The sequence below is a fragment of the Scylla paramamosain genome, chromosome 29, assembly GCF_035594125.1.
Source record: "Scylla paramamosain isolate STU-SP2022 chromosome 29, ASM3559412v1, whole genome shotgun sequence".
Taxonomy (NCBI): domain Eukaryota; kingdom Metazoa; phylum Arthropoda; class Malacostraca; order Decapoda; family Portunidae; genus Scylla; species Scylla paramamosain.
The window spans coordinates 17,996,113-18,017,712 of NC_087179.1; the positions used below are offsets into that span (position 1 = coordinate 17,996,113).

The 21,600-nt window shown below is 40.6% G+C and overlaps 2 protein-coding genes and 1 non-coding gene across 7 annotated transcripts; all 3 read left to right on the top strand.

Moving 5' to 3' along the window:
- The first annotated feature begins 1,083 nt into the window (after positions 1-1,083).
- Positions 1,084-8,810, top strand: LOC135115518 (WAS/WASL-interacting protein family member 3-like). 4 transcript variants are annotated; one of them, XM_064032381.1, is made up of 8 exons: positions 1,084-1,458; positions 1,924-2,070; positions 2,572-2,676; positions 3,504-3,847; positions 4,448-4,634; positions 5,208-5,348; positions 5,844-5,952; positions 7,338-7,476. In XM_064032381.1, the coding sequence occupies exons 1-7, from the start codon at positions 1,402-1,404 to the stop codon at positions 5,943-5,945; spliced, it is 1,083 nt and encodes a 360-aa protein (XP_063888451.1). In that variant the 5' UTR covers positions 1,084-1,401; the 3' UTR covers positions 5,946-5,952; positions 7,338-7,476. The 4 variants fall into 4 exon arrangements, with proteins under 4 accessions (XP_063888451.1, XP_063888450.1, XP_063888449.1 ...); XM_064032380.1 differs by having other exon boundaries at positions 1,085-1,458; positions 5,844-5,958; positions 7,338-7,479; XM_064032379.1 differs by having other exon boundaries at positions 1,086-1,458; positions 5,208-5,344; positions 7,338-8,810.
- A 91-nt stretch (positions 8,811-8,901) lies between these two features.
- Positions 8,902-19,372, top strand: LOC135115515 (chondroitin sulfate synthase 2-like). 2 transcript variants are annotated; one of them, XM_064032374.1, is made up of 11 exons: positions 8,902-9,757; positions 10,411-10,562; positions 11,107-11,262; positions 11,380-11,516; positions 11,941-12,046; positions 12,485-12,690; positions 13,286-13,417; positions 13,611-13,716; positions 14,579-14,809; positions 15,076-15,226; positions 15,622-19,372. In XM_064032374.1, the coding sequence occupies exons 1-11, from the start codon at positions 9,067-9,069 to the stop codon at positions 15,927-15,929; spliced, it is 2,376 nt and encodes a 791-aa protein (XP_063888444.1). In that variant the 5' UTR covers positions 8,902-9,066; the 3' UTR covers positions 15,930-19,372. The 2 variants fall into 2 exon arrangements, with proteins under 2 accessions (XP_063888444.1, XP_063888445.1); XM_064032375.1 differs by having other exon boundaries at positions 8,903-9,757; positions 12,524-12,690.
- A 1,189-nt stretch (positions 19,373-20,561) lies between these two features.
- Trnar-ccg (transfer RNA arginine (anticodon CCG)) lies at positions 20,562-20,634 on the top strand. Its single transcript has one exon. It is a non-coding gene; the product is annotated as a tRNA-Arg (tRNA).
- The last annotated feature ends 966 nt before the right edge of the window (positions 20,635-21,600 follow it).

Genomic DNA, 21,600 nt, shown 5'->3' on the forward strand with positions numbered 1-21,600 from the left:
TTTTCTCTTCCTTTTATATCCTTTTTCTTTCTTCATTGCCTGCAGAGCAAGTTTTGGAAAAGATAAAGTTATTAAGTACAATAAAAGTATATATAAGTAAATCTGTTAATCTTCTTTATTCAAGTGTTCAGGAAAGCTGTAAAGAATGGTACTATATGGGAAACACTTTTCTTGAAATCTTTTCCATTATTGTCTAACTTTAATTAATTTATCTTATTTATTGATCATTCATTTTATCCCATTTCTTTTATTCACTTTTCAGAGGGTACCTTATGGAGCTGAGAAGTGGATGAGGACAAGCCACTACCACTTCTCTTTCCTTGCCTCTGTGGCAGGCCAGACCAATTTAGTAATTTTGTTCTCATGGTTGCTATCTAGCACCACCTGTTTTTCATTTTTTTTTCGATCTCTTTTTCTTTACAGATAATACAGGATTGAAAAGGAGATGAAGTGATTTGTTGAGAAGCTGTGGTTGGGTTCTGTTGTGCTAACAGTTTGTGATAATAAAAGGGAAATCAAGCCACTGTGTATGTATGACCTGCCCTTGTAAACTATTTGACTGTCTTTCATATATGTGTGAGTGCATAATTTGCCCACAGTCTTAGGGTATCACTTGCTGGACTCATGATTGTCAGCTTGTACTCTTCCAGGAAAAGATTTTGCATTATATACAGAACATAAAATCTATTTATGTGTAGGATTGATGTTATTTACACACTACAAACTCCATCCTCGGGTTGTCAGGTGCTGAATCACTGTTGAGCTTTATATAATTAAGCAGACATGTAGATGGATGGGGATGATAGGTAAACATAGGCAGGCATATTTTATACAGGGGGCTGCTATGTGTAGGCCTGTCTTTATGTGCTGAGAGATTGTGGGTGATATTAAACACTCAATAATATCCCTTTGATACTGTGTGTGTCAGTTTTATATATGAATCTATAATGTCACTTTTATGTAAATTTGTGGAGAATTGTAATGATAATAATTAGAACATTGATTGCAGTGCCATCAGTGTGCCATTCCCAGTGTATATCATGCATGGAAAATTTCTTATCTGCTCATCCCTGATAAGATAGCATTGTGATATGTACACGGAACTGAATACAACTTTGGCTGGCTGTGTGTGAGATGTGTAGATGAAAAGGCTTGAAGATGATTAATAGTAAATGCTGTTTATTAATGGAAAAGCCCCCTACAAAAAAAAAAAAAAACTGAAGAAAGTTCTGCATGCATATGATAACTTATCTATTCTGTATGGCATTCAAATGAAAAGACATACAGGATTCACAGTACACTGTTTATTGACTGAAAGAGGTAATCCACAAAAGAGGTGGAAGCTCAGCATACGTGACAACTCAGTGTCTAGAGTATGAGCAGCCAGTTTTCCCGGGAGTAATGGAACAAGAAGAGATTTATTCCACATTGAACTATGACAGCATGGAGGGCGACAAGGTGAGCAAAGGGACCACCATACATTCACGGTGCCTTCCTGTCAATCCCCAGGGGTGTGGCTGGCAGGTCAACACTGGGCCACTCACTTCCCCTTTCACTTTACCTTGTCTCAGCTGCTCAGTTTCAAGGATGCTGTTAGGTTGATAGGAATAAGTTTGGGGAATGGCAGGCCTGTATAGATAGAAGGATGTCAGAATAATGGATAAACACAAGTGTCAGTTATATATGATAGAGATGTCAATTTGGTTTATAGCTACACAGTTATAGTCATTCCTATGTGAAAAAATTACCATAGTTTTGAGCCATGAAGGTTACACTTTGCCACATGACTTTCCTTGCCAGGGATCTGAAAGGCTATACTGATATACACACTATGAGTGGCTCCTACTAATTTGATGACTGATGAAGGGAAAAAGGAAAGAGACCACTGTGCCAATGATTCACACTCTCTCTCTCTCTCTGCAGGAAGCACTGGACTGTCCTGTGTGCCTGGAGTCATACAATGAAGGCCTGCACACCCCAAAGATGATGCCATGCCTCCACAGCCCCTCTGTGCATCCTGCATCGCCAACCTCACTCTCCACTGCCACCGAGGCGACTAACCCACTCACGGTACACACAGATCCCAGCCTTTCATTTTCCACCTCAGCCTGTATTTTTAGAACCAGTCTCAAGAGGACCATGTTTTAACTCTCACTGTGATACAAAACAATTAACAGCACCAGAAGTAATTCATAAAATCTTTATAAGCATCTACAAGAAAGATAGGGTTGAAAAAGAATAGATTTTGTAATTTCTATCCAGTTTAAAGATTAGATGTGCCTATATAACAAGTAAAGATGTCTCAGAGTGGATTAAGGAAAGATGTACCAAACTGTAGTCAAAGGGTTATATGCTGCAGGAGATAAATTAATTGGATAGCTAGCCTGTTCAAAGCTCTCACAATAAGATGCAAAAATGTTTGAGAATGTAGTCCCAGTTCTCTTAAGTTACAGTAGATTCTAACATAAATGCTCAGGTCTTAATATTAAGTTCAGTTTGATAATGACAAGGTAAAAACAGGAGTCACACAAATATGTACTTAGTGTGTGTTATGATTCTAATCTCTTACAGGACAACACCATGCCTCAAGCAGGTCCAGAGTCTCGTTTCCGCCTTGCCTTCGCCAGATTTGCCTCCCAGCCTGACCTGACAAACATGAACACCAGTGAAAACTTGGTATGACAAGTCTTGCTCATTTCAATACATTTCCTTCATGCATTGGTATCAGAGGTTATAATTCAACCTATTAGAATGTTTTTCTGTGTATGTTGTATCTCAGATTAATGTAAGACAAATAAAGAATAGGTATAATATATATATATAGAGAGAGAGAGAGAGAGAGAGAGAGAGAGAGAGAGAGAGAGAGAGAGAGAGAGAGAGAGAGAGAACTGTATAGCTCTGAGCAGATGTTATGTCACAGGTTCCAACAAAATAATAAGTCTGATAGCAATACCTACGTTGAATCAAATGAAAACAGAAATATTACAACACCCTGTGAGTAATTTGTGGTGACTTGTGGTTGGAGTTGTGCATAGGTGAACTCCAGCACTCTGAACCTACTGGCACCTTTACTGATTTGACACTGAAAAGTAATGATTGTTGATTGATTGATTGAAATTCCATAGTATGAGTATGTGCTGGACTGTTGAGGTCATGTAGCATTACTGGAAAAGAAAAGAGATATCAGGTTAAAGGAAGAATCAGATGAACAAGGGAGCAGGTATGGGGAAATAACTTAATTAGGTGGAGGACATGAATGTGGCAAAGAATAGAGCTTGGTCAAGGAGTGGCAGGGGATTTTACACACTCATTACTGCTGAGATCTTGTAGCACTACTGGGAAAAAGAAAGGAGAGACTGGGATAGAGGGAGAGTCAGGTGAGCAAGAGAGAAGATATGGGGAAATAACAAGATTAGATGGAGAACATGACTATGCTAAAGAACAGAGTGGCAGGGGACCTCACACACTCTTACTTTACCAATACCCTGACCAATGTGACACAGACCAACCAAGAGCGTGGTCACCACCCACCACTGAGACGTGTGGCTGGCCAGGGACCAAGATCACCAACTCCGCCAACAACACCAGCATCAGCGTCTCGGCAGCCACATGACCCACTGCCTCCAACACCACCTGCACTTCCTCCCATTGCTCCACCCATTACCCGCCCATCCCCATCACACAGACCAAAATCCAGCACCGTGAAGCGGCCTGAGGTGAGCCCCCCGCTGCCCCCCAAGCTAGGAGGTACAACCCAGGCCCCTGAGCCACACATACCAAGAGATGTCATTGTGCAGTGCCCCCTGTGTCGCTCTGAAGTCAGCACCAGTAAATTACAAACAAATCGGTGAGATTTTACCAAGGAAGTTTTGTCTTTTATTTTTACCTTCTTAGCTTCTTGATTATTTTGGGTTTTTGTTTAGTTTTTTATTCATTATGTATCTAATTATTTCTTCTCTGTATTTGCCTTTCTTCCCTCTTCTTTTCTGTCTAATACTCATCTCTCATTTACTTTCCACCTTTTACATTCATTCTGCATCTAATTATTCCTCCTCTTCAGCTGTCTTTCTTTCCTGTTCTTCTTTATCTAATACTCATTTCTCACTTACTTTTTATCTTTTATGTCTTCATCTTCTCTCTCTCCCCTATCCTTTTCACCTCACATTAACCTGTTTTGCCCCTTTTGTCTTTTCATCTTCATCTTCCCTTTTCTTGTCTAACTTTCCTCATCCCATACTCACTCATATGTTTCTCTTTTGTCTCTCATTGTACCTTCATCATTTTATTTTCATCTAGCTCTTCATTCTAACCTGAACCACACCTACCTTCCTATTCTTCCACCAGGTACCTCACTTAGCTCCTTCACATTCCTCCACCAACCTTCTCACTTAGTTCCTTTTATTCACACCTGAAGCACACATTTTCTACCTTCTCATTCCCCCACCAGGTATGTACTGGCTCACATGAGGGACCTGGCTCGGCTGTCCATCCTGTCGCCCCTCAGTCCTTTCCCAGCACCCTCTGGCAACCAGTCCCTGAGTCCCTCTGCACCACATGAGGATTACTGGTGTGAAGACTGCAAGCAGCTCGCCACTGATGCTTGCAGTAAACATGAGCTCCTGCCACTCTTAGAGGTAGTGGTTTGTTTCTGATTGAGTTTTCTCCTTTGATGTTTACTGTTTGTTTTCTCTCTCTCTCTCTCTCTCTCTCTCTCTCTCTCTCTCTCTCTCTCTCTCTCTCTCTCTCTCTCTCTCTCTCTCTCTCTCTCTCTCTCTCTCTCTCTCTCTCTCTCTCTCTCTCTCTCTCTCTCTCTCTCTCTCTCTCTCTCTCTCTTCTTATTTTGGTTTCTTTGTGATTTTTATTTTTCATTCTTTTTGTTTGATGTATTGTTTAGTTAGTACTACTTATTTTGTTTCCTTCATCTCTCTTTTTTCCTTTTTTATCACTTTTTGATATCAGTATCTCTCAAGTTTCATGATTTTGAGATTTATATGTGAAATCAACTTGTATTATTTTGACTAAATTTAAAAGACTGTAGTAATTCTTGTCACTTGCAAAGGTATTTCTATATAATGATAACAGTGACAGTCTAACAAGAATTCTGCAACATCAGTAGCAAAAACACTCATGAGGACTTAACAAATCATCTATGTAGCCTTTGAAAATAACCCATATGAGAGCATGAAACAGTCTTTCTTCTGTCTCAGTGGGTAGAGACTCAAAAGGCCACTCTGGAGAGCCTACATATGGCAGTGGAGGACCAGCTGACCAAACACACCACCTACATTGAGGACCTCAGGGTGGCAATGAAGGGCATTTACTATGCTCTCAATAAAGCTACCAAGTGGGTATGGAGGAATAATTAATGCTCCCTTTTCCATGCTTAGGTTGAGAAAGAGAGAGAGAGAGAGAGAGAGAGAGAGAGAGAGAGAGAGAGAGAGAGAGAGAGAGAGAGAGAGAGAGAGAGAGAGAGAGAGAGAGAGAGAGAGAGAGAGAGAGAGAGAGAGAGAGAGATTCCTTCCTTTTTTTTTCAATAGTTCTCAGTCTGTTCTGTTCTGCCTTTCTATTTCCTGCTTCCCTCTCTACCCTGCCTTCTTTCATTAGTTCTGTCTACCCTGCCTTCTTTTCACTATTTATTGGTTATTCTTACTCTTCTTTAACTTAACCAGCTCCAATCCTGTAGTTCTTTTTGTCAGTTCTTCCTTCTTATTTTCTACTTCCCTATCCTGCTTTCTTGCATTAGCTCTCTCTATATACCATACCTTCTTTTACTACTTATAGGTTATCATAGTGTTACTCTATTTTAACTTAACCAGCAGCAACTAATGGTAATCTGGTGACAGGTCTGTGTGGGAGATGAACAAGAAGGTGGAGGAGTGCAAGGAGGAGTTGAGGAGTCAGCCTCCCATCTCTGCCACTACCTGCCCAAAGGAGATCATAGATGAACTTAAGGTGAAGGTGAGAGAGAGAGAGAGAGAGAGAGAGAGAGATCCACATCACCTAATGGTTAATAAATATGAGTTTCATGTCCATTGAAAATATTAGTTATAACATCCCTAAATTTTAATAAAGGATATGAGTATCATACCTGACTTATCAGTGTAGTAACAGACAGCTTAAGGTTTGCCTAGTACATGTTCAAATGCTCTGCACTTATCTCTTATCATTACAATTGTTATCTCAGCCAGAAAGTGCAGCCTTCTGGTACTGACTGATAATGATGTGTATATCTTTGAAAAATTATATATATATATATATATATATATATATATATATATATATATATATATATATATATATATATATATATATATATATATATATATATATATATATATATATATATATATATAAGTATATGGCAATTTACTTATGATTATTATCGCACTGACTGCTGCAAGAGTTTATTAATTATTTATTTTTTTTTTTTTTTCACACTACCTATAATACCTAATTATGACGAGGGTAAAGCAGGACGTGATGAAGATAGGACAAGCGCATTTTCTTTAGATAGCATAAGAACACACACACACACACACACACACACACACACACACACAAATAATAATAAAATAAATAAATAAATAAATATTCATAAAGGCGGTACCGAAGCTAGGGGATGTAGTACATGGAGAAGATACCGAGGGATATGAAGATAGGACAATACCCATAATAATCAAGGATAGGACGAAGAATTTAGGGTTGCCATACGTCCGGATTTTCCCGGACATATCCGGAAATCAGATAACGAAATCTGCGTCCGGGGGGGATTTTTGAAAATCCCTCAAATGTCCAGAATTTCACCTTCCATCATTATTAACTTAAAAAATCACATTTATTGAATTTCCTTGGGTTGAAATGATGAGAGAGAGAGAGAGAGAGAGAGAGAGAGAGAGAGAGAGAGAGGTTCACCGAGTGGCAGCTGCTTTGGTTTGGTTTCGGTGAAGACTCTGACGTGTATGGTCCTGTATGAAGTCGGTGCTCGCAGCCTTCCCAACACAGCCTCACTTGAAGTGGCGCTCGCGCCCCAGTCTTTCACCAGCTCTGATAGGGGTCAGTTTGGATTACTGTTTGCGGCCTTGTGACCTCGTCATTACAACTATTACTTGTTCTTGTCAAGATGCCCAAACGAAAGTGTAAATTCACTGCAGAGATGCAGAACAAACTCCCGTGCTTCAAAAAATTAATTTACATGTTTTCTAGTATCATATCAGGACCATAATCAGGTGTTAGTGAAGGTGTCCGGAATTTTGATAGTTCATATATGGCAACCCTAACGAAGATAAAATATTCAGATCCACGATGAAGATAATCCACATTATAATGACATATTTCAGATAACACAGATGGAGCAGCTGGCGAAGAAAGTATCCAAAGAGAACGTGATAGAGGGAGATGATGATGTGATGTTGACCTTCAAGCAGCCACAACAGCAGATCCTCATCCGCACCATCAACCCAAATTACGCCCTCATCCTCACTATAGCTGAGGGCCACGCCAGCGTCTGATTGGGAATATTAACGTCGCTTTTGAAACTATGAGAGCGTCCGTCAGATCCGTGCAGAACTGGGAAAAACAGGGGAAACGGGGAGTTAAATATATTTACAGAGAAAATAATGAGAGAGAGAGACTAGAGTGACATTCTTGAGAATCCACTGACAGAGAGAAAAGGAGAGTTGAACATGATACCCACCAACAAGAGAGAAAGCGAGTTTACCGTGAAACCTGTAAGAGAGAGAGAGAGAGAGAGAGAGGGAGAGAGAGGAGGGGTGGGGTACCAGCCAGCTAGCCAGAGTGAATGCAACCCCGCTTTATGAAGTCCCCTTGGTGGTCCGCGCTGCTCCACTCTCCAAGACGCTCGTCCTCCTCCTTGCGTACTTCTTGTGTTGTCAAGGTGCCGGTGGGAGGCACGGGGAGAGGGCGGCAATACACGTGGCAAGGCTCTTTATACTCGGGGGCGGGGCGGGTGCGGCAATACACGTGACAGGGTGCCTCATTACTGTGACACGTGAGGCTGGCGGGGACGTGGCTCAGCGGGAGGCAAATGCACGGGGAAGAGTTTATGAGGCACTACTGGGGATCGAAGGCGCGTCGCTCTCCAAACGTTCTTTGCCTCCTTGCGTCTGTGAAACACACACACACACACACACACACACACAGAGAGAGAGAGAGAGAGAGAGAGAGAGAGAGACCCTCCATTCCTTTCCGTCTGATTACTTTTTCTCCTTTTCATTCTATTTTCCCCATTATCGTCTTTCTTTTTTTCTTTTTCGCCCTTTCGTTTTCCACTGTTTCCCTCGCATTTCCTGAGAGAGAGAGAGAGAGAGAGAGAGAGAGAGAAATCATTCTGGCCTTGGTGTGCAGTGTATATCTCTATTATTTATGAATCCCTGTTGGGAGTCCGAGCTCCAGTATGCTCATACGTTCGTTCTCTCTCTCTTTCTCCTCCTCCCTTGACGTAATTGTGTGTGTGTGTGTGTGTGTGTGTGTTTTACTTCACCTCCATTGTGTGATGTATGAATAGCAGGTGGCGGATACGTGTGGCCTCGTGGGGGTTAATTAGAGCATGTGAAGGAGGGGTAAAAACTATGTATAATGTATGCTGCGTCTCGTACCAAGGCCGCGGGGAGATTTGATATTACGGCCGCTGGCATCATCAATTTCACTTTCATGCATGTCTGAAGGTCTTTTTTTTTTTTTTATTATAGTTATTTTCAAAGTTATAAATATGTTACATTAGCTTATCTATACTGTAAGCAGGATGAATAGTAATTATATGGCAAATGTTGTACAATAAAGTATGAGGGTAAGCAATCGTTTGTGACTGGAAGGCGAATATAAGTGACATTTAAAACTGGGTTATCGACGGTGAAAGTAACGGGCGGGTTGTTTACTTCTCACTCCCACTCCTAAATGTTGGGTGAGGAAACGGAAGCTGCTTCATCTCTGGTGCTTTGACCTTTAATTTACTCACTGGAGGTCTCGAAAAGGAGAGAAGAGAGGAGTAAGGGGGAGACACGAGCCCTGAACCATCGAATAACCCCCTAAAATAAGATTCTAAACGTGATGAGCTTCGGTGTAAGGTCCCTCTTGGTGCACGGCCGACAGAGCACCTCTCTTATCATCGGCCTGTGTGTGGGCATCTCCCTCAGCCTCATCCTCACCCCGTACCTGGAGGAGGACTGTTCGGGGGGTCTGTCTCATAAATTACTTGGCGGGGTGAGAGTGGGCAATCTGCGGGACTTGAGAAGCAGTGGCCCGGCCGAGGAGGAGGACTATGAACCACGTATTATCCTTAAGAACTACAGCAAGGAGGAACTAGCCAAGCCTGAGAAACCTGAGAAGCTACTAAGACCCAGGTACTATGCCACAGAACTGGGGATTCGGGAGAAGCTACTGGTGGCGGTGGTGTCGAGCAAGGAGACGGTCAGTTCCTTCGGTGTTTCCCTAAACCGCACCTTGAGTCACTATGTGGATAAACTCATATTCTTTATCGATGGTTTTGGCACTAAGAAGATGGGACTCAACATCCCTATCGTGGGGTTCAAGGAGGAGAAGCCTCTGATAAAGGTTTTCCGCATCCTGTCCTACCTCAACGAGAATTACCTGAATGAGTTTGACTATTTCTTCCTGGTGACTGATCGCACTTATGTTCACGGGAGGCAGCTGGTGAGGATGGTGCAGCGACTCAGTATCAGCAGGGCAGTGCATATGGGCCACCTCCTTGATCATCCTGATGCCCTCTACTGCTCCCTTGGTAGGTCATGTCTAAATATTTATCGAGTTACAGTGCATGATTCCAGACACATGGATGACAGAATGAAATCGTTCATAGTTCTGGTCTCTCTCTCTCTCTCTCTCTCTCTCTCTCTCTCTCTCTCTCTCTCTGTTACTAACACATTTTGGGTAATGAGAACAGTGGTGATGATAAATGAGTTATTTGAGTTTGCCATAATTCACATTATAGTGAGTAGGGTGTAAGGGAGGGGAGACTAGTTACACACCTGTTGAGTTACCTGAGTCATTGATTACTCACCTGTTGAGTCACTTGAGATTTATTGATTACTCATTTGTTGTCACCTGAGATTCATTAGTCAGCCACCTGTTGAGTCACCTGAGTTTCATAAATCACTCACCTGTTGAGTCACCTGAAGTGATGTGATAATGAAGATTGCAGTGGTAATTGTAGTTGGGATCAAAAGTTTATCAGCACCCAAACAAAATTAATCAGTGAGCTTTAAGATTAAACAAGCATTTATCTGTATATAGTATAATACATGAGCTTTATGATGTTTCATTGATTTCTTTAATTATCTTACTTATAATGGGGAGTGGCCAAAAGCTGTAGAGAATTAGGAAAAGAGTGTGCCTATTGATGGTAGAATGACAGGCTGGTCTCCCCCCTGCTAGATGCCGGCATTGTGTTGAGTCACTCTGTGCTGCGCATGGTGGCAGGACAACTCAGCTGGTGCACCCGCAACACTTATTCTGACAGCGACACGGACAACCTGGGGCGCTGCATCCTGCATGCTGTGGACCAGCCCTGTGTGTCCAGCCTGCAGGTGAGGGAGGCACAGTGCTATTACTGTTGCTTATAGAAACTTACCAGGGTTCTTGAAAATCCTTTATTTTAGATATATGATTCTCTTTCTGAACACTGACACCTCCACACTCATTACCTATATAGATACTATAGAGAGGCAGACATAAAATTATATCTTTAAAAATATATAGAAAGAAATTAGTCATCAAGTAGAGTAGTAGATGAATGAAATAGATTCACTAATCAGGTTGTTAGTGGTGAGTCATTAGGGAGTTTTAAATGAAGATCAGATTATGGATGGGGATAATAGATGGAAATGAATAGGCATGTTTCATACAGGGATTGCCCCATGTAGGCCTGGTGGCTTCTTGCACCCTCCCTTGTTTTCTTATGTCCTTGCATTCTCAAACATGACTTAAAATAGTGTGCAAAAATTTATCCTAGACTGAAATATGCTTGTCTCTCCCAGAAAAAATAAATAAATAAATAAATAAATAAAAAGCAAAGTATGACCTTATATTGAGTTGTGTCTGGCCATGCTTGAATACCTCTGTGCACACCAGGGCCAGCACTACAACAGCTACAGACTAAGGGAGGATGTGGATGTCGTGTCTCACCTGCAGCTGGTCGGGGGAAGCTCCCTCGTGCAGGAGTCCATCACTGTCTCCAATGTTCCTGAGGGCAGTGACATGTTCTCCCTCCACATATACTTCCTGCAGGTAGAGCATTAATGTTTTGTCTCAGTCATGCTACTCCTGCTCCATCAGACCCATTTGTCTTGAGTGCTTTAATAGTCCTGCCCAGTCTGCCTCTCTTGACTCACCCTCACCTGCCAGAACGACCTGCGCCACCTGAACCACAGCATCCTGGAGCACCGGCGGGAGATTGAGACCACCAAGCCCAGCGCACCAGCCATCAGAAGGGAGGAGACCTGGCCTGTGGGATCAGCACCACCACACCAACCAGCCACCAGGTGATGAATGACAAATTGCTCTCTCTCTCTCTCTCTCTCTCTCTCTCTCTCTCTCTCTCTCTCTCTCTCTCTCTCTCTCTCTCTCTCTCTCTCTCTCTCTCTCTCTCTCTCTCTCTCTCTCTCTCTCTCTCTCTCTCTCTCTCTCTCTCTCTCTCTCTCTCTCTCTCTCTCTCTCTCAGAATTGTACTGCTATGTGATTAATATGTATTTTTTATCTGTCCATATTTTTTTCTTTATCAGGAGCTGCCTTGTTTAAATCAGCTAGTCTTTTCTAATTTCCTTATTTTCTTATTTTTAGATCACCTCAGTTTGATTGATACTCTTTGCTTCTCTTACTTCACTGCACTCTACTTATTCTATTCCTTTGTAGTCTAGACATTACTTATATTGTGTTCCTGTGCCCTTAACTCCTCTTGGTTCACAGGTTTGATGTGATACAATGGGATACCTTCAATGCCACTCATCTTTTCCTGCCTGATGACTTCCACAACACCAAGCCTCTCATTGGTGTTGACCTGTTGGACATCATGGTGAGGAACGAAGATGGAAGCAGAGGTCTTTTATTTATTTATTTTATTTTAATTTTATTATTTGCATTATATGAGGTTTGCTGATTGATCTCAAAATTGTGGTGTGAAGTAAAGAATGTTATGATTCTCACTTCTCTGCTTGAATGATATAAGAAGAACTAGCAATGTGGAGCTGGGAGTCAGATTAGATGTGTTTTTTTTTAGACCATTCCCTATCTATGTTTTTTAATGGTGGCTTTAAAACTGTGTACCTGGAAACTTTGAACAAATGAAGAGTGTGAGAGGCATGACCTGTGAATCTTGGTAGCTTTAAAACAAATGAAAAGTATAAGAATAAGTGGCATGACCTTTGAACCTTGGTAGCTTTAGAACAGTGTACTGGGGAACTTGGAAGAAGTGAAGAATATGAAAATGAGTGGTATAACCTTTAAACCTCAGTCCCCACCACCACCCACTCACCACCACCGCCCCCGCCAGAGTGTGGTGAACGCCAGTGTGGCCCACATGCATGCCAAGGCCAAGGGGCGCCTGGAGTACAAGGAGCTGGAGTATGGACACCGGCGCACTGATCCAGCCAGGGGAGTGGACTACATCCTCTCACTGGTGTTCAGGGACAACACTTCAGGCCTTCGTGTTACCAGAAAGTGAGTGTGTGTGTGTGTGTGTGTGTGTGTGTGTGTGTGTGTGTGTGTGTGTGTGTGTGTGTGTGTGTGTGTGTGTGTGTGTGTGTGTTTTATTTCTTACCCTGTTATATATACTGTGTTGTATTTACTCTGTCATAATGTGCGGGGCTTGAGTCAACCTTATCCTCTTCTGTCTCCATCTAAGGACCATATTCTCAAATGTTGTGGTGTCTTTACTTGACTACTTTTGACTGTCTGTAGTGGATGTTATTGTGATATTCAAGGGAGCTTTCATGATTCTGTTGATAGTTTAACATGGACTCTGCATCATCATTGGGAATAGAAACACCATAATGCAGCTAATCATATGTGTACCGTTTGAAAATAGTCTTGAAGAGGAAACAAATCATTTATGAATATGAATTTTATATAAAGTTGTGGACATTTTCTACACACACACACACACACACACACACACACACACACACACACACACACACACACACACACACACACACACACACACACACACTTTCACATATCAACTCACTCAGAACAGGAAGGAAACTAGTGTTGTAATCTTCTACCTTCCCTGTGTGGCCGTGGTGTGGTGCAGGTTACAGGCCAGCAGGCTACTCACCGAGCCAGAGATCATCCCAATGCCTTACGTGACAGAGAACAACCGGCTCACCCTCGTGCTTCCTGTCGACCAGTCCGAGATTGTTGAGGCCACACAGTTTGTTCAGAGGTAAGGTATTCTCCTCCTCTAAATACTGTGATGTGTGGTGTGTGGTGAGGTAGGATTAATTTGTGATGTGTATGAGTGTGTGTGTTAGGTTTGGGTATGTTTTAGGAAGGTGGAGTGTGGAGTGTGTCATAAGTTAGGTTTAAAGGAGATGTGTTCATGGAGTGCATATTAATGTTGTGGTGTGGGTGTGCAGGTACGAGGCAGAGTGCATGGTGAAGGGAGAGCAAACGTTTCTCATGCTGGCGCTGCTCTACAAACCCGGCGTCTCCTCTGCTGGTGACGACAAGGATGTTTTCAAGGTACAAGGGAGTGTGTGTTCCGTAGCTTTTCTTTTCTTCCAATTTCTCTCTCGTTCCTCTTCTTATCCATATTTCTTTTGTTGTTTTTCTTTCCCTCTTTTTTTGGGGGATGTTCCTCTAACTACTTTTTTTTCATAGCTTATTTTTGTCTTTCAGCATGTTTTTCTTACCATCTCTCTTATTAATATCTTTTTTCAGAGCTTTTGACATGATTTCTCACTTTTTTTTAATCATGTCTCTTACTCCTCTTCTTTCCAATCCATATTTCCTAAGCTTTTCCTTTCATTCAGCATCTTTTCTTGCTCTTTGATTTTACCTAGCCTTTCATTGCCCTTTTCCTGCATCTCCTCTCTTGTCACTAAAGAATCTAGCACTCTTTATTTCTTAAATGTCTATCTTTCCTAACCCTCTCTTTCTTCAGTATCTCTTACTCCCCTACCTTTCTCATTATCATCATTATTCATTATACTCATTATTCATCCACATGACGACTGAAGGATGTAGCAGTTTCTTAATTCAGTTTCTTATCTAACATCTCTCTCATACTTAGCTCTCCCTCATCCCTCATCCCTCACCCTCATCCCTTTTTCTATTTTTCAACCCAGTTTCTTATCTACCACCTCTATCATAACTGTTCCTCATCCTTCATCTTCATTCTCATTCCTCATCCTCATCCCTTTCTCTGTTTCTCAACCCAATTTCTCATCTACCACCTCTTTTACTCTTCCGTACTTAGCTTCCCTTCATTCGTTCCTCCCCCCTACACAGTCTCTTTTCTCTATTTCTCAACCCAATTTCTCATCTACCACCTCTTTCCCTCTTCCATACTTAGCTTCCCCTCATTCCTTCTTCCTCCACACAGTCTCTGAAGGACCTGGCTCTGCAGTACACCCAGGAGCACCACGAGGCTGGATCCAAGGTGGGCTGGTCCATCGTACACACCCTCGCTAGCCACCCCTCAGAGCTGGCCATTGCCGACCTGGTGCTGAGGAAGATGCAGGAGGATACACTTGTGCTGGTGACACGCCACTCAGCTCATATCACCACTGACTTTCTCAACCGAGTCAGAATGAATACTATACTGAATTGGCAGGTGTGTGTTTGTGTGTGTGTGTGTGTGTGTGTGTGTGTGTGTGTGTGTGTGTGAAGAGGTTGGTGTTAGGTGTGATTGTGTTATAGAAAGGTTCATTGCAGTGTGTGTCGTAAGTGGTGGGTTAGGATTGTTCTTATTAGTGTTGATGTGAGTTTGTTAGCTGTGGATGTGTATTAGGAAGACTGTGGTAATTATAACAAAGACCCCTAATTCTAATCCCCCACCCAGTTCTCCTCTACTACAATGTTCCCCTTCTCCCTCGCCAGGTGTTCTCCCCAGTTCCCTTCACTCAGTACCACCCAGACACAGTGACTGACACGGAGAGCTATGCCAAGATGGACATCAACAAGAACAATGGTAGATTCGACGCTTACAATTTTGACCACATCAGCTTCTACATTGGCGACTTCCTGTCTGGTGAGTGGAGGCTGTGATGTGTTGGTTTTCTTTTTTCTTTTCTTTTTTTAGCGTGTGTGTGTATTATTTACTTATTTATTTTATTATTTTTTTTTATTTTGTGTTTGTATGTTTATTTCATTTTTTTTTTCATTATGTTGGTTCTGATCTTGTCCATGATTCGTCCATGCACTGAAAGTTTATCTCATCATTCATGTGTAGATCATTTATTTACCTACTCAAATCAAAACCATATTTTTATCCCTCCATTCATCCACACAGAAATTATTGTCATCCCCGATTCATCCACCTTACACCCATCAAACACAAGCCCATTCACCCTCCCACCGTCAAACACCACCCACATCTAACCCACTGCAACAGCCACTAAAAACACACTTTCCCCCTGACCTCAGCGCGACGAGCAGTGGCCGAAAGCATACCAATCATCCGTAATGAGAAGGAGCTTAAACTAGACCGGCCCCAGGAACAGGAGTTTGGGCTGTACGGTCTGTTCGTGCGTGGGTCTGATCTGCACGTGCTGAGGGCTCCCGAGGCAGGACTGAAGCTTGGGTACAGAGAGGTTGGTTGTGCCAAGAAAGCCTCCAACCAGAGTGAGCACCTAAATGGTTTGTGTCGCCTGCAGGAGGGACAGTCGTACGGCTTGCGCAGTGACCTGAGTAAGTTGGTGCTGGATTATATTGAAAGTGGGCAGAAGGTTTAGTGGGTTTGTTGTTGTTATCGGTGGTGGTGGCGGTGTGTATTGATGTATTGATGCGTTGCGTAGTGAGTGTTGGTAATTTTTTGTGGGGTATTTATCTTTTTTTTTTTTTTCTTTCTTTTTTTTAATGTATTTCTTGGGTTTATTTCTGTTTTATTTATTTTATTTTATTCAGTTATTACCTTCCTGCATTCCTGTTGTATTTCATTCCTTATTCTTCTTCCTGTTTTTTTCTTCCCATTCTTGTCTCTTTCCACATTTCCACCTTCCCACATTCCTGCATCTCTCTCATATCTATATCTACTCTCCATATCTTCATACATTATTTTCTGAAGCAGCACACCTATATCACCATTCACCATGTTAGATATAATAGTACATCTCTATTTTTATATACACAAAGTTAGGACAATGAACAAGGTGACTAATGACAAGCCTCCCTCATGTCAGCTTGTTGTGGTGCCAGGGAGAGGGGGGTGGGTGTTGTTCTTGTTACTGGGGGGAGGGTGGGGGGGCAGTTTTGTTACTTGGTGTATTTCAAGCTGCTAGAAAAAGTCACTGTAATCACGAGTCTTCCCTGTGCTGTGATATATGATTGTTTTGTGTTGTGGTTAAGTTGCTGCCACTCAAATACTTATGTGAGAGTATATCTACACTTTTTTTTTTATTATTATTATTATTATTATTATTATTATTATTATTATTATTATTATTATTATTATCATTATTATTATTATGAAGATCCATGACAGTGTAAGGGAAAATGACATACAAATCAGCGTAGAACCAGGCATAGTCCCATACACCCATGGTTGTTTAATTTTTTCTGCCTTTCTTCCATCATCTGTTCATCAATACCTGACACCATTCTTGATAACTCCTACAGTGACATGGCTGTGATACAATTCAGTGGAGTGACAGCCAATCTTCTCGTGGTTTTCAATTTTTTCCATTTTTTTCTGCATACTGCCTATATTTCATCTGACACCCATTCCTAGTAATTCCCCCTGTAAGATAGATACGATAGGGTTCTTAGAAGTAGCAGCTGTTCACTTCTTGAAGAAATATGATGGCAGGTAATGCACACACACACATAGAGGCAGCTAATTGTAAAGGAAGGCAAGCTGGAGCCCATAGCCCTGTGTAGTAATAGGAAACAAGGAGCAGGTGTCAGATTGATGTATAGGTGTGATGTAAATATTTAACACTACAAAATAAAATCAAGGACCAGGTGTCAGATATAGATAGATGGAATGCAATTATTTAACAAAACAAAATGGAACAAGGAGCAGGTGTCTGATAGATAGGTGGATGGAATGCAGATGTTTGATAATAGAATAACACAATATATGATACATTACGAAATATAAAAAGAGATATTCGCGAGTCATGGCAGATGGCACACAGCAAACCGTGAATATTTCATGCAAGTCTGACGTGCTCTAGACAGGTTTTAATAAGTTCCTAGAGGCCACTGGAATTCTAAGCGCGAACTGTACAATTGTCTTATACCATGTTTGTCGCTGTTGTATTTCACCGATATTTAAGATTCTATGTTTTAATGTCTGCGTATTTTTTTACATTTTACGCAAGTTTTTTTTATGGACAATCCTCGACACAGCCATATCGTAGTGTTATTTAGTCATGTTACTGGTTATTTGTTCTTGTCACTGCCTCGTTCACTCCTGCTCCCTTCACAGTTACTTTGCTTTTATTATTATCTTTTTTTACGGTTTGTTAGTTTAGTGTCTTTCTCTTGTTACCTAAGGCTTCCCATACACATCTCTTTTATTGCCTTTCTTCAGTATTTAAGTGTCTTGTTATTCTCCATAAAGTTATTGCTAGAAGTGTGTTACTCTCTCTGCTTTCTTTGCTCATTATTTTCTTATGATCGTTTTTATTTTATCCTGCATTCCTCTGTTCTTCCATTTCTTTCTTTGCTTTTGCTTCATTCTTTTCACTTTTTTTTGTTATATGTTGAGCCAAAGCAGTAGTAGTAATAGTAGTAGTAGTAGTCATAGTCATAGTAGTAATTGTAGTTGCTGTAGTTGTTGTTCCTTACCAATACAATGTTGCCAAAACCATACACAGAGGCTGGGATGTATAAATGTATTAGTGTTGTCATTGTTGTAGATTCTAGTCGCATATACATTCATACATACTTACACATCATTATATTTTTATAGTCAATGCCTTGCTTTAGTGTGTGTATGAGAGAGAGAAAGAGAGAGAGAGAGAGAGATTTAGTCAGTTGGTAAGAATCATTAATGGACAGAATCAGCTATGAACTAGTATGTTATTTAGTCACTCATCAACTAGTGTCAGTATATCATGAAGTCATCAGTGGAGTGAGCAGTGATAAGCAGCAGCAGGAAGCCAGCAGAAGGAAAGCTTACATAGACTAGCAGTGTAGGTAGCTAAGGTCAAGTCAGCAGTGCTATTTTAAGTTAGGTCAAGTGGGGTCAGTCAGTCAGTCAGTCAGTCAGTGGGAGGAAGTAGTAGCGTTGGAGATGATGATGCTTTACCTGCCTGACCTGTCTTGATTAGTGATACACCTGTAGTGCCTTAGTCAGCTTTTGCTTTAAATACTTACAGGAGTCGTGTGTGTGTGTGTGTGTGTGTGGATATAGAAGATGAGTGAGAGACCTTTTTTTATGTAAGAGGGGCACTAGCCAAGAGCCACAAAAAATCATATGAAAACACAGTCCACTGAAGATGCTAGTTCCTATAGATTACAGTATTAGAAAAAAATAATCATCCAAAATTTGAGGAGTGTGATGAAATGAGATCTGTACAAATAGCGATAATACAGTTAACTGGCTATTCACTCTTATCATCCACTATGGCCTTGGTGATTGGTGGTGGTGGTGGTGGTGTGATTAGTGAGGTGTTGGACTCATGTACCTCTTGAGTGTCCTGATGTGGTTCATTTCCACAGTGAAGACTCCTCATGATCAAAGCAGCTTATCCTTTACCCTTCATATCAGATGATGTCAGTGTTCCCTTGATGCTCCAGATAAGGGTAGGATTGTATAAGTGACAAAACAACTGTGTGTATATGTATGTGTGTGTGTGTGTGTGTGTGTGTGTGTGTGTGTGTGTGTGTGTGTGTGTGTGTGTGTTCTGTGTGAGTTAGATATGCATATAAGTTAGACAGCATGCCTCAGGTGAATGTGTGTGTGTGTGTGTCTAGGTAGATAAGTAAAAAGATAGCAATATGAGTGAGTCAGGTGTGTGAGTTAAGGTGTTCATCTGAGTCACACCTTCAGTCACTTGCTGATGTGTTGAGTTAGTGGTGAGTGTAGTCATCACACCTGTCAGTCAGTTAGTTGTAGTTGGTACAGGTGCTATAAAGAAAAGAGCTTCATGTAATTTTAACATTATTATTATGATTATTATTATTATTATTATTATTATTATTGTTATTATTAAAGTATTTTGGATAATTTTGGTATTTTATTTCCCACGGTCTAACACACAGTATATACATGTGTACTGTGTATATTAGCTGTAGTGTTAAGTAAATGCACTGTGGTTGTGTGTATGAGTTAGCTATATTATTGTTACCTTATTACTTAACATATGTAACTGGAATAACATTATTGCATCAAACCTTGCACTGGTTATTATTGGTAGTACAGCATTTGTGTCACTGGTATTGTATAAGAATTTGCACAACACTGACATTATGGGATGATATTTTTCAGTAATCATTATTGGTAGAGTAAATGTAGAGTCTGTGCTCGTTGTACTTGTCATTGTGAAGCGTTGGAGTAAGATGGAAGATCAGTTATTTCTAAGGTATTTTAAAGATAGATAGGAATTATAGGATGAGCTGTTCTGCTTGTGAATGTTATAGAGAATGAAAGAAAAAGGATCATTGCCAGATTACTATTAGTACATTATAATGATTAATTTATGGATCACTACTACATAGTCTGATATGCATTATATTTTAGTTAATATAATAAAGTATTACATAAACTTTAGCCATGGCCGTAAAGGGATAAGGTCGGCATGTTGATATTAAAATAAAATAGTGATGGAAAGTAAAGTAAACAAGAGAGAATTCCCAGCCAGGCTTTCCCCAACATGTCATTGATGAGCCTTTGAGTAGTTGTTGGCGATGTAATGCGTGGTGTGATAAGCGTGACAGTATGCGGAGTGCAGGGTGACCATTACGTAACGGCATTGATCACGCAGTACTTGGATTAGTACGCGTTATATCTCGACTATTACATGAACCCATTGTATTGCTGTGTGATAGACACTGGCCATGTATTAACTACAATTTGATACATTTGAATACAACACGATGCAATAAGGTGATGACATTGCGCTGCTGGATTAATACGTGCTTTATTTGTTACAAAATCAATAATTATCATTATATTTCAGCTAAAACATTATGTATACTATCATTAGATAGAACTGTTGTGATGCAAGTAATACTTGAAATACATTGCTATGCAATTAGACAAGTATAACAATAATTGTGGATTAACAAGCATTATATCTAATTACCAAAGAATCAGTGAACAATCTCAATCACCCAACACCATTACTAATACACGTTTTAACTTAATTAATAAAGAAAACTAATGATATCTTTTTTAGTCAAATGTAACTCAGCGTGGCTCTGTGGCCTAATGGATAAGGCGTTGGCCTCCGGAGCCAAAGATTGAGGGTTCGAGTCCCTCCAGAGTCGAGTGGAGTAAGGTTTTAGGTTGAGCATTGTGGAGCGTGGCGCCGCCCTGGGCCGCGGTGATGTCCTCTTTAATGCCTCACTGATAGGGAAAGGTCGCCTGTTCCCTGCTTGCTTGTTTTGTTGCCACTTACGTAAAGAGTTGCCGCGGGTTTTCAAAGCCTCGTGTTATTTATGTAATGTTTCTCTCTTGACAAACATTAATTATTACTGTGCAGTGGATATGTATTATAAAACTATCCTCGCTGGTGTTAATGGGTAAATGTACTTCATTGTTGCTTATTACAGAGATGTTGAAAAATAATAATAGTAAAAAAAATCGCGTATTTTCATGACTATATATAAGTTGCGTAATAATGCTGTCAATTCTAAAATATATTGCTTCACGGCCAAATGCTTTTCTCGTAGGCACATGTGCAGTACAGACTTTATTGTGGCTGATAGCAGAGGAAGAGGAAGAGGTCATGTTTGGTCTTAATCATTTACATCTCATCCAACAATTTGTTATGAGATGCGTACAAAATATTTTTGTTTTATGGTGGAAGATTCACATACAGAGCTAGAAAATTTATTATTGATTGATGAACAAAAGGAGGAAAACATGGAAAAAAAATAATTTCCTATTAATTCTTCAATGTTTCCATCCATCAACAAACTATATAACTGCGTAGAATAATGCCTTGAGTGTTTAACAAATAAATGGGCACATTGTTATAGTATTGTTAACAATTGGCCTTTTCAGTAAAAGAGTCTTTCCTACAACTATCTTCAACATTTCAATATTCTTATTGTGTTCAATACTTAACCTGGGAAGGAGATTTTTTTTTTTTTTTTTTTTGTGTATCCATGCAAACTCATAATTGTTGCGGGTTATCAAAGTACAGTAAAAATAAGAAATAATTCAATGAAGAGGAGACAAAAATAACAGATTCTCTTATTTACATGTATCCATGCAAAGAAATCATTGCG